The sequence below is a fragment of the Odontomachus brunneus genome, unplaced genomic scaffold (assembly GCF_010583005.1).
Source record: "Odontomachus brunneus isolate Ranch 3 - 2012 unplaced genomic scaffold, Obru_v1 Obru_scaffold_047, whole genome shotgun sequence".
NCBI classification, from domain to species: domain Eukaryota; kingdom Metazoa; phylum Arthropoda; class Insecta; order Hymenoptera; family Formicidae; genus Odontomachus; species Odontomachus brunneus.
The window spans coordinates 966,567-978,896 of record NW_022639497.1 but is presented as its reverse complement, the minus strand read 5'-3'; the positions used below and the strand labels follow the sequence as shown (position 1 = coordinate 978,896).

Here is a 12,330-nt window from a genome sequence, read left to right as displayed (position 1 = left end):
ACACACACACACACACACACACACACACACACACACACACACACACACACACACACACACACACACACACACACACACACACACACACACACACACACACACACACACACACACACACACACACACACACACACACACACACACACACACACACACACACACACACACACACACACACACACACACACACACACACACACACACACACACACACACACACACACACACACACACACACACACACACACACACACACACACACACACACACACACACACACACACACACACACACACACACACACACACACACACACACACACACACACACACACACACACACACACACACACACACACACACACACACACACACACACACACACACACACACACACACACACACACACACACACACACGCACACGCACGCACGCGTGCATGCACGCAATCCGTCCGTTCCATCAATATATAATTAGCGTCAAGCTACGCGCGTTATATTTGGTTTAATTGCCGCCAGAGATGCTCTCCCGTTCGCGATGTTACGCAATATCGGATATTTACCTCGTTGCAATATCTCAAAGCGAGGCAAAATATGGAATGTATATTTTGATATCGACCCGCATCAAAGCTGCAAATCTAACGTCTACTCGCAGTCGATCAAACGTTTATAAGTTGCGCGGAGAACTAAAAGGATGTTGAAATTTTGCGACGAAAGCACCGCCGTGAAAGCGCCCGCGCGCCGATATAACAAGTTATCGTAACCGTCGCTCTGGTAGTCGTGACAAAAAAGAGAACTCGATGTAAAAAAGCTCGAGGTACCCAAATAAAATTGTTCGCCTGTAATCGAGTCCTCGAAGAGGAAAAGCTGCGTCGTCGTAGAGAACCTCGCGAATGCCAATATTCGTCGTTTATGCATACGTCGCGTTTTCCTCTCGCGCGACCGCCTACCTAGCAAATCTCGAGGAGGACGTACGAGAAGGAAAAATATCAATCGCGCACCGATATATCACGGTTAATTAAATCCTTTTGCTCAACATATCGATCTTTGCTACTTCTCTCTCCTTCGTGTCTTCAACATTTGCACGTTATCAGCTTGATGATAGGTTTAATCTTCGTTATTAACTCTCCGCGCGCAATGTCGGGTCTGCAAGACCCGAACAGACATTCGATCGCTCACCAACTTCCGCAATGGATCTGGGAAAATTTCAAAATGGCGTAAATATATTTGCAGATTTCGATTACGTTGCTGTCTTATAGCTGAGACTTTTCTACGGAGAACCGTATTAATGTCATTACCCGAAACTCATCTGAAATGAGATATTTCTAATCTGAGTTCAGAGTTAGATAACGGAGTTTTTCTATCGAATCGCAATTACGTCCATATTAATAGCCGTTACTTGAAATTTGTCTCACGCGAAATACTTAGACCCGCGTTTAGAGTTAGACCTGAGTTTTTCAATTAAACTATATGATAAATGCGACGTTACATTTGTAATCGTGATTCAGCTGAAAAGTTCACGTTTAAGGCCCAGTTCCACAACCTCCAATTAACTTGACTGACTGGTTATTCCATTGGACTTGACCAATCGCATTTGACATTAAGAAGAGTTAATCAGAATTAACCAATCACTATTGGGGCTTAGTCGGTAGTTAAAATTAAACGGATGTTGTGGAATTTGGCCTAACTCTAAATTTAAATCTTTCCAACTGAGTTAAGTTTTAAATAACGATTATTAATACAGATCTTAATGTCCTATATATAAAATTCGACACAAACATTTGGATTTAACTCCAAATAAAAACCTGAATACATGAGGCAAGTTTTTAATGGTTGTTATTGATACGAGTCTAAATCTCTGGGAAAATTATGGTAATTCAAAGTTCCTGAGTCGAAATCTTAGTCCTGCTTTCAACCTGAACTTTCTAACATTTATATATCCTGAAAGATAGTGTAAAATGTGCATGGAAACTGAGATTCTACTCAGCGCCTCTAAATAGCATAAAACGCCATTTGCAGATCCTAAAGAGGAGTTCTCGGCAAAGCAGTGGTTTAAATAGAACAAAAGAGGCAGTGGTTTAAATAGAACAAAAGAGCTAATGTAGACTTTAGAATATCAAAACAGGCGTTAAATGGAACATTGAGATCAAAAGTAGGATCAAAATTTTGACATGGGTTGGGCGGTGGTCTAACAAACTCAGAGTGCACATATCTCCCAAAAAATACGATTGTACGCGAAGGATTGAACGTTAAACATAATCACGCGGACCAATCGTCTATAAACTGTCGTCGGGAGAAAAATCGCCGCCTAATTCGTCGAAGGATCGTGCACACGTTCGCCGTTTAAGTTCTACGGTTCGCCCATGAAAACCCATGTACACGCGGATCCATTAATATCCCCGCGTTGCTATTCATTGCGCGGCGCTGCGAGAGTCGTTTTTCACGGCGGACCACAAAAGTCATCGCCGTGGATGCGTTCTCACGTAAAAAGCTCGAGTGTCACGTCGGCTGGTGCTTTCGCAGCGGCGACGTTGCGCGACGGTGACGAGTTCGTTGTGACGAGGAGGCCGTTGTTGACGTCCTCGTCGTCGTTGTCGTAGTCTTCGTCGTCGTCAAGGTTCGCGATGCGAGGAGACGGCAGGGGGCAGTGATGCGGGCGCGCGCGCGCACGGGAGAGAACGGGCGAATTTAATTTCTACGTAACATTACACCTTAGGAGCCTTATACCAGCGCCATTGTGCGCCTCCAGGGGCGACGCGCGGAGAGACACTCGATCGCAGGACTCCATTTGCGGTTTAGCATAATGGAAACCCAACGCGCCTCGGGGGCCGTCCGCGCCCCTGCCCTCGATGTCTCGTCTTGCCTCGATCTACTTCGTTCTCGTATTCTCTCGCTTGTGTGGCTGTACGTGTGTACGTGTGCATGCGCGTGTGTTTGCGACTATGTAAGAATGAACAAAAATAAGTAAACCGTGGAAACACAGCGAAAATAACCCGCCGCTCCCGGTACCATTCAGCGTCAAACATGGGCCGCTGGCCATTTCTAACGAGGGGCTGCTACGAAAACGTGACGCGCGTCGCGGATTCTCTCCCGTATATACATTTCGCGCTCTCCTCCCTTGTATGAAAATATTTATTCACTAATGGAGAATTTATTAACGAATATTCCCGCAATTGCGCGCGCGTGATTGTCCGACGTAATGTAAAGAAAAAAAAAGGAAAATAACAGCACGGAGAAAGGATATCATTTTATATTTAATAATTTTATATTTAATAAATTTTATGTTTAATTAATTTAGAATAATTTAGAGTAAAGTTCTTTTTCTCTCTATTGTGGTGCAACACTTTGTAAAAATGTTTCGTCCAGATTAATAACGTTAATTTTAATGCAATCGACGTCTCCGATAGACAGTTATTTATTTCGCACGTTCGGAACCGAAGTAGCCATTCGCCATCACTCCACCGAATGAAAATGCACTCAGAGTTGTCAGACATAGATCCTCCTTACTGTTAAGCTATCACTAATGACACTAGTCGTTCAGGCGCCCAGATATATCCGTCAGGGCGTAAAGAGTGCCGGAATGATCCCCGAATCACCCGGCAAATGCACGTCTGCCGTGACTCGATGGGTGTCATTCGTCTGACGAGAGCGCCCACGGCTAGACTCATTTTCGGCGACGAAACTGAGCCCAGCCTCTCTCTCACTCCTTATCTTTTATTCTTCCAGGGAGGCTGTGATGAAGGAAGTCGGCTAAAAAGGAGCCCCGCGTCGCGCAAGCGTCGGTAGGAGTATAGGAAAGATGCCGCTTTCCTCGAGAGTCTTATTAAGCCCGCTGCTGCTTCTAATCATCGCAGGAAGCACCGGCGTCTTCAGCTTCAAGCAAGGAGGTAAGAAACCTTCGTCTTGAACGACGTTTTGCCGCTGGGTAGACAATGACGATGACATCGACGACGGCAACGACGACGGCAACGACGACGACGACGGCAACGACGACGACGACGACGACGACGACGATGGTTGTTACGAAATCTGCCTTTTCGTGGCAACGACGAATTTTCACAAGAATATAGTCGCGGTTGTACTCTTCTCCCTTCCCTCGCTGCTCCCGAGCTCGTCGCTAGGCGTTGTATCTTCAAGTTTTGAAATAGCGCATATTTCCGTCCCCACGGAGCTTCCGTCTGTCAATTTCACGCTATTTGCGCATTCGTCGACAAGCGTGAAAATACGTTATCACGGCGTTTCTCGTTCCTTTATTTTACGCACGTTCTTCTGCGACGATCGGAGCGTCGACGACGCGTCCTCGAGAGGGGAAAGATTTGCGGTACAATCAATACACACTTAGAAAAGTAACTGCACGGAAAACAGGATTTCAGTTCGTGTGAACTGAGTGGGGGACTAGACGAAAAACTCGCCGGCGAGAAATTATATCTCTGTTACTGCGACCGAAAACATTCGTCTGAACATTCAGCTGCATTCAAACTCGATTGAGATGATTGAGAGCAATTTACTGAGTGGTAACCTCTTATAGGAATCTTTCTGTCTCTACAATCGAGTTTTTTATTTGCTTCCCAAGTAACAGATAATTTAGTTACGTCATTAAGCGCCAGTTGACACTGACAGAATTGTTCTTCTGTGTACAACGCATATGTTACGTTATGTGCTTATTGCTTGGTACTTTGTATTATGTTGCCTAATATTGCAATATATAATATATGTAGTCATAGAATATCAAAAAATGATCTCCATCGAAATGATCATCACAAAACAGACCCTCAAGAGGTAATCACAAAATCACTCCTCATCCAAAGAAAAACGAACTCAGCTTTCGAATTTATCCCACGTTGCTACGACGTTTCCACGAGGAGTTCTCGATGAGCGGCGAGTCCTTTGGCGGGGACTAAGACCTGCCAACATTGTTGCGCGTCGTCGATCGCCGACGAAGGACCCGCGCCGTTTTAAAAGGCTCCGGGAACTTGGAACGCACGTATTTCGGCGAAAAATCGACGTACGAACGTGAAACAAACGCCATTATTCTTAGCATCCCGTGCGCCACGTATTCGCACTCGACATATGCGCCGTTGTTTTGACACGTGCTTTGCATATGCAATTATGACAAGTGGAATACGCGATGCACTGTTGTATACATAGGGAGAATTTTACAGTAAAAATTACGATAGAGTTTTGTAACCGGGGGACTTAGATTGACATTCTGCAGAAATTCACTCTATCCTTTCATTTCATATGTACTATCTAGGATTGCATTCCAAAACATTCTTTTTGAGGAAAATTTTACTCAATATCTATACGTTCACGTTACATATACTATAAAGTATCGAGTAAATTTCCTCAAAAAAGACGTTTTGGAACGCAACCTAGAAATATATTTTAGAAACTGAAATGTGCTATTAAAACTGCTAAGTTTCTAGCGAAATTTACTGTATTGCCTAGCAAGCTGGACCTTACTGACAGTCTATTCCTCAACTATTAAAAATATAAGAGAATTGAAAAAAATTTGTATGAAAAGGAAAAATCTTAAAAAATACTCTCTCTGCGTAGAGATGCCAGAATATATTTTAAAAAGGAAATGGAATGCTGTGGAAGTTTCCATCGTGCAAAATACACGAAAGTTCGCGCAAGCTTTGAAACATTTTGCGCAAAGATTCCTGGTGCGATCCGTCACTTTACCCGAATGGAAAAAGTGACGCAAGCCCGATCGTAAAGCCCTATACGGAAAGCAGCTCTCTAATGTCCCCTTTTTACCTCGACACGATGATACATTTTTATCGTGCTTCTTGTGCAGAACGAGATGCTGAGAAGAAACGCGAGTCCCCTCGGAGGGAAGGTATCTCTATCTCTGTCCCTTTCTCCCCGAGAGAAGAAGATACGCGGAATTGTATGTACGGTAATCGGCTTCAATATGCTCCTGCTGTACACACGAATTCTTCCGGCGAAATCACGGCGCACGACGCGAGATAAACGTACCACGGCGCCAGGCGAATATTTGGCACGAAGCGCACTTCCGCGGAAAGCGGGGCCCGGGAGCATACCGCACGGTGTTCCGGCGATCTCCCGAGCATTCGTAACTTCGTACGTCGAGCCGGCCGATTTCGAGAGAACCGCGGAGTAACCTGCGGTTATTCAGTCCCGCGCGCATATATCGACGAGAGGATAACAGCGCGTGCACGTGCACAGGACAGCACAGTACGAGCAAAATATTTCCGCACCTTCCAACTGGTGTCATCCGTTTCCCCCTTTCCTCTCCTTTCTCCCCGCTCCACTATCCCGTTTTCCCTGCATTTCACCTTCGCTTCAGCTAGCATTCTCCCTTTCTCTCTCTTCGCTAGCTGCGTTTGCAGAGAGAACGCCTCTTAGTGACCATTTCCTAGATTAAGGTCACCTGGAAAACAAATAGTTGTTAGAGGAACGTATAGTACAGGAGGGAGGGAGGAAGGAGGGATGAGGGGAGAGAGAGAGAGAGAGAGAGAGAGGAACAGAAGAGGAAAGAGGAACTCGGGGTAGTTGCACTGACGACGAACTTCCGGTATATACGTCCCTGGAAAACTATTATGCGCGAAGGTCCGTTGCATTCGAGGAGAAACTCGGCGCGCCAGAATGTACGAGTGAGCGCCGGACAAATTGTCCTGCGATCCTTGCGACTCGCCAATGACGGTAAATCCTTCGGTCGCACTCTCGAGAATGCGTTCGATCGATACGTTGGATCAGTGGTTTCCAACCTTTTTGCAGAAAAGAGTGGGTCTAGGCGAGTTCTGAAGCGATAAAAAGTTCTCTTGAAGCGCGGTTGTTCGTTGTTTCCCAACTATACTCGAAGAAAAAGATACAGTGGTAACAATACAGGTGACAGCTGTATGAGTTTTGTATGTGGAATTCATGTATGTACAGTTTCACAAACTATTTTGTAGTAATCGTAACTAACGTAAACTGAATGGTTACGAGAACTGCATAGTTACCACATAATTTTCGTAACCATTCGGTTTTAGTTATAATAATACGAGAAAATAGTTTATTAATTTATATAATATATATAAATTCTATGTGAAAAATTCGTATAGTTGCGACCTGTATAGTTACCACTATCATGTTTTTTCTCTGCGTGTAGAAATTGATCCTATGATTCTGATCACACAGATTGATCCCAATCAATTATCAAGTTTGTCCGAGATGATGTGTTATCGAGTTCTCAACATTAATAATCGTTATTATTACTAAAATCCTGATTATCAGGATTAACTGAGTTGCATGACTTATCAGGATGCAGTTTATACTTGAATACTGAGAAAAGATGTTTAGTATTTATAATTATAATCACATATAGAGAAATTACTATAAGTTATAATTAAAAAAACTATTTTTTCTCTTTTATTAAATTCTACTATATAATATTAGTGATAATAATTATTATGTATTTGTTACTAGTATTATTTTCGTGTTTGAACAACCGAAACATCTGATTGGAGCCAAAAATAACTATAATTTTAGTTAAATCAGCTATTTTTCTCAGTCCAGATAACTGATTGGGATCAACCTAATCAGGACCACAGGATAAATTTTCAGTCATTAGAGAGGAAGAAAGGGAGAAAGGAAGATAGATGGAAGATAGGGAGTGCAATAAAATTGTAATGCTTGCACTACTTCATGCATACTTCCCCCGCTTCCGAATTTTCCGTTCCCGCATAATCTTCGGTGCGCGAGACGTAGTCGTTTGAGAGAAAAATAAAAGAATCATGCGGTTAAAATGGAGAGGAGAGAATTGCGATAACTTGATGGATAACCGTAGGGGAAATCGCAATTACTCGATTGGATCGCGCATCGGCACGGATATCAATTAAGCAAATGCCTGACGCGAAGAACATATCGACTAAACGATTACGTCTTTCGCGGATGTACCGCCGACACACAGAGAATAGACCTCCGTTCGCGGATTCCTAAATTATCAAACGTCGTTGACGTCGCATTCGAATCACCGCCAGACAGGTCGCTGCGGATGATTACACGTTCTCGCGCGACACAAATGAAATTACTGCACGACGAGAATTCAGAAGCCCGCGACTTTTCCAGCTTGGCGACGCAGAAAAATGTAATGGCAAGAGACGTCTGTCTCTTTGCACATCCGCTTTTGATTACCGAATCCGCGTAACTCGCTTGTGACACACCATCTCGTCGCCGCTGCCGTCGCCGTCGTCATCGTCATCCTCGGACTGACTCTTTAACGGCCGCGCGCGAAAACACACAGGAATTAATTTCGCGCTGACTTCGCAACTCGTTAAAAATCACATCGGGGGTGTAATGATTTTCCGATATTCCTTCCCTTGAGACATTTCTTTCTCATTAGAACGAACGCGTTGATCGCGCGTAAGATCGTTCGTGCGCAGCGCGCGAACAAACAGATTTCCGAGGCGTTGTGCGTCTGCGAAACTAATAATAACGTCGCCGAAACTTGGCCAACTTCGTCTTGGTCTCTGTCATAGTCTCGGACATTTTGCGGCGACATGTTCCGTAATGATCAACGAAGCCGGGGCGTGTGTGCGCGCACGTACCTTCGCATCGAGTGCGCGCGCGAATGCAAACGCGCGATTTCCCGGAGAGGTCCGACTTAGAATCCGACCCGGTTCCGCATTTAGGTCAGCCCGCGCGATCTATTCTCGGGCGCGGAGGGTAAAACACTCCTTACCCACCTACTTAGCCCCGGGTCGTGCGGCGCTCGGGCGGACGTTGATTAGCTGGAAATTTATGCGCCCTCGGGGTCGACGCTGACATCCGGTGGCGAAATCGCGGCCGTGCCGTACGGGGAGAGAAAACGCCGTCGAAGAAGAACTTGGTTGCCCTAATCGCGGGGCAAACAAGATTATCTGATCGAATTTTAACGGAGACCTCGCGTGATCTCTCTTGGCCAGCGACGACGATGATGACGACGACGACAACGACGACGACGACGACGACGACGACGACGTCGAGGTAAGCGCGACGAGCCGAAGCCTTCGCCGGCGAGATGCCCGTAAATACTTGTACTCGTACCTCGTGGACGTGTGTTCGAGCGTGTTTCCGTTCAACTTAGCGAGGCGACATGGCGACAACGACAACGTCGACGAAGACGACGACGACGAGCACGGCGTAGACAATCTCGACGAATTTACAGCGTATAAACACGTTGTCCTAGTTATCTCGCTCGTTGCTTTCTCGGAGTCTCCTATCCTTTTATTACGTCCCCCCTCGCTATTTGTCGCCTTTTTCTACGCTGCTACCTTATCTTAATATCAGGGAATTTATGCGAACGCGTTCCGCCGCGAGAGAGTTTTATAGTTTATATACGTTTATATACGACTATATGTGTGATATACAAATCAATCAAGTGTATGTGTGAATGTGTGACTCTGCGCGAGATATAGTCGCGAAAGAAGATTGCACGACCCGAATGGAGTGGAGGGACGTTGAGAATAACAGCGAGTTACCGTATTTATTTTAAATATCTAGAGGAACACATTGCGTCCAGGGGCATATTCATCTTAGAATTGTTTACTGCGCGACTCAACCGAACTCAAAGTTTCTGATGTAACACAAATAGGTGGAATTTAAAGTTTCGAGATAATATGAATAAATGGATTTGTCCCTCCAGGCGTGTGTACGCCTTGTTGTGTCTCTAAACGCAACGAGTCTCCCTTTAACACTCTGCGAATTTTTGCTTTATTTATTTTTCACTTGAGTTCTTCCACAATCTCACCTCATACTTCTGCGTAGAACGCCGGCCCCGTGATTTCGGGCGCGCGCATTAGTTAAGAAAACTCAGGATCTCCAACCCCCACGTACACTTCCGCGTTCTCGCACCCCTAAATGTCTTTTGTCTCCCGCCGCGGAATGTGCACTCTTGGTGTTATTTAATGGATAATGGGACACAAAACACACAACACACACACACACACACACACACATTTTTCTCGCCGCTTTCGCTGAAACAGGTATATTTTAGAAAAAAAAACTTTGACGTTATCGCGCCTTTCCTTTTATTATGTGTCATATCTTCCGTATTGTTCGCGCTCGCGTAGACTCCCATAATTCACCACAAGTATTGATGTCCGTAAAGAAGCGGAGGAATGAGTAAGGAAGCGCGAAAGGATGGAGGAGAAAGAAAACTCTCGATGTCCACTGTAATCCAAGAGATTACGTCGGGGAATTAAGATATTTCGGTAAAATTTGCGAAATACAAGGAGAGGAAAGAAAGTGGCGCGGAAGACCGCGGAGAGGAAGCGGAGTGTATGAAGTTGGCACCCCACTTTTTGAAATTTATAATTTTGAAAGTTGTTCCAGATTGTTCTGACTTTGTACCACATTGTTCCAAAGTGATATTGCTTCATTCGAAACGGTTTTCGAATAAAACAAAAAAAAATGATTTTTTGAGCTGGCACCCCACTTTTCGAAAATCGAACATTCTGATACCGCAATAGATTGTTCTAGTTGTTCCAAACATTGTTCCAAAAGGACAAATCCGTAAGTTGAATTATAAGTCTTGTTTACTCTTGACGTCGAGTACTGTCAAATCGATTTTTTTACGAATTTTCGGAGAACGAATGATCTTATGAGTCTCATACTCTAGAACTATAATTCTTAAGCCTAGAACAACTCAGAACAAAAAGATCTCGGTTGGAACAAGAAAGATAGTATAAGTTTACTCTTGGTCCGATAGACTGTTTGTCAAAAAACTTTTTTTTAATTTTTCGGGCTTATAATTAAACTTATTGATTTGTGCTTTTGGAACAATGTTTGGAACAACTAGAACAATCTATATCGGTATCGAAATGCTTTATTTTCAAAAAATGGGGTGCCAGGTCAAAAACATTTTTTTCATTTTTTGGACTTATAATTCAACTTACGGATTTGTCCTTTTGGAACAATGTTTGGAACAACTAGAACAATCTATTGCGATATCAGAATGTTCGATTTTCGAAAAGTGGGGTGCCACCTCAAAAAATCATTTTTTTTTGTTTTATTCGAAAACCGTTTCGAATGAAGCAATATCACTTTGGAACAATGTGGTACAAAGTCAGAACAATCTGGAACAACTTTCAAAATTATAAATTTCAAAAAGTGGGATGCTACTTCATACACTCGGACAATTGCGCGACAGGGCTGATAATTACCGCGAGCGCAGATCGCCTGTCGTCGCCATCGGCGGCGGCTACGGCGGAATGACGACCTCAGCAGAGCCGACGGGGCGCAATTTCGCGTTAAAACGGTTTGCGCCGCGGGCGACGCATGGGCCTGCATATGCAGAAGTACAAGTATACAATTAGGCGAATGCCTAACGGCTAACAGCTCCGAAAGGCTCCGTTTGTTCGTCGCGACAGACCCGTGTACCGCGCGCGCGACTCCCTTTGATCTCGCACGGTAGCAGAAGGCACAGGACGTACGACAGGACGAACGGCGCGTATCCCGTTAACGAGATCGCGCTTGCTAGCGGGGCTTTCGCGCACCTCAAGTGCAACAAAGGACGAATGGGAAAGAAGGGAGAACGAGAGTTGGGCATCGGAGGAACGCCGCGGCTCGCTCTCGTCGCACGTCCCGCGTCACATTTCGAACTTCGACCCCTCCCTGCGACTTCTTCTTCCTCTGGTTTACTGCGTTCTTTTCTTTTTCTTTCCCTCCCCCCGCCCCTCCTCCTCCTCCTCTTGCAACTATTCGCTCGCCCTATCTGCCAGTCTTCCACGTTCTTGACTTTCCCTCTCTTTTGCCATTCGCCAAAGTGCTTGTCAGATAAAATTCGTCGGCGCGAAGTCCCCGAGCGCGAGGAGTTCACGTAGCCGCGGAGACGATAAGAAATGGATGCTGTGAAATTTCAGAATAGAATAGACAAGAGAAATGTATCTCCACCCGTCCGCTTTTTTCTCTCTTTCTTTCCCTTCCTTCCTCTCTTTCTTTCTTCCCCCTGACGCTTTTCTTGCTTTCCCGCTGATACATTTTTTATTCTCGTGGACGGCGTTCGCTTCGTGGCGCCTATGCGATTGTCTCCTTGCGAGATAAGCTCCTCTGTTCCCAAGACACAAGCGCTTCTTTATTTACCTCCCAATAGAAACTTATCGTATCAAAAATTACTGAAAATTCGCGTATTCAGTCGGCCACCGCGATGTCGTAGCTGTCCGAGTCAAGAGTAAGCGACAGCATTCTTGATGCATTTTCAAATTGTTTCCTACAACTATCGAGTGGCATGAAATCCGTAATTTCTTGCTTAAAGCGCGACAAGTACGAGCGCGAATTTATCCATCGTTCACTTTCATGATTTATTACTTCGATTCTCGCGTGGTTTCGCGAGCGGGAGAAACGGG

The 12,330-nt window shown here is 44.9% G+C and overlaps 1 protein-coding gene across 2 annotated transcripts in view; it reads left to right on the top strand.

The window, feature by feature from the left end:
• LOC116844888 overlaps positions 1-12,330 on the top strand; it is a 353,179-nt gene that overhangs the window by 171,573 nt on the left and 169,276 nt on the right. For both annotated transcript variants that reach the window (XM_032817009.1, XM_032817010.1), the window contains exon 3: positions 3,725-3,885. In XM_032817009.1, the coding sequence (XP_032672900.1) occupies positions 3,798-3,885 (88 nt within the window). In that variant the 5' untranslated portion in view covers positions 3,725-3,797. The remainder of the gene's footprint in view (positions 1-3,724; positions 3,886-12,330) is intronic.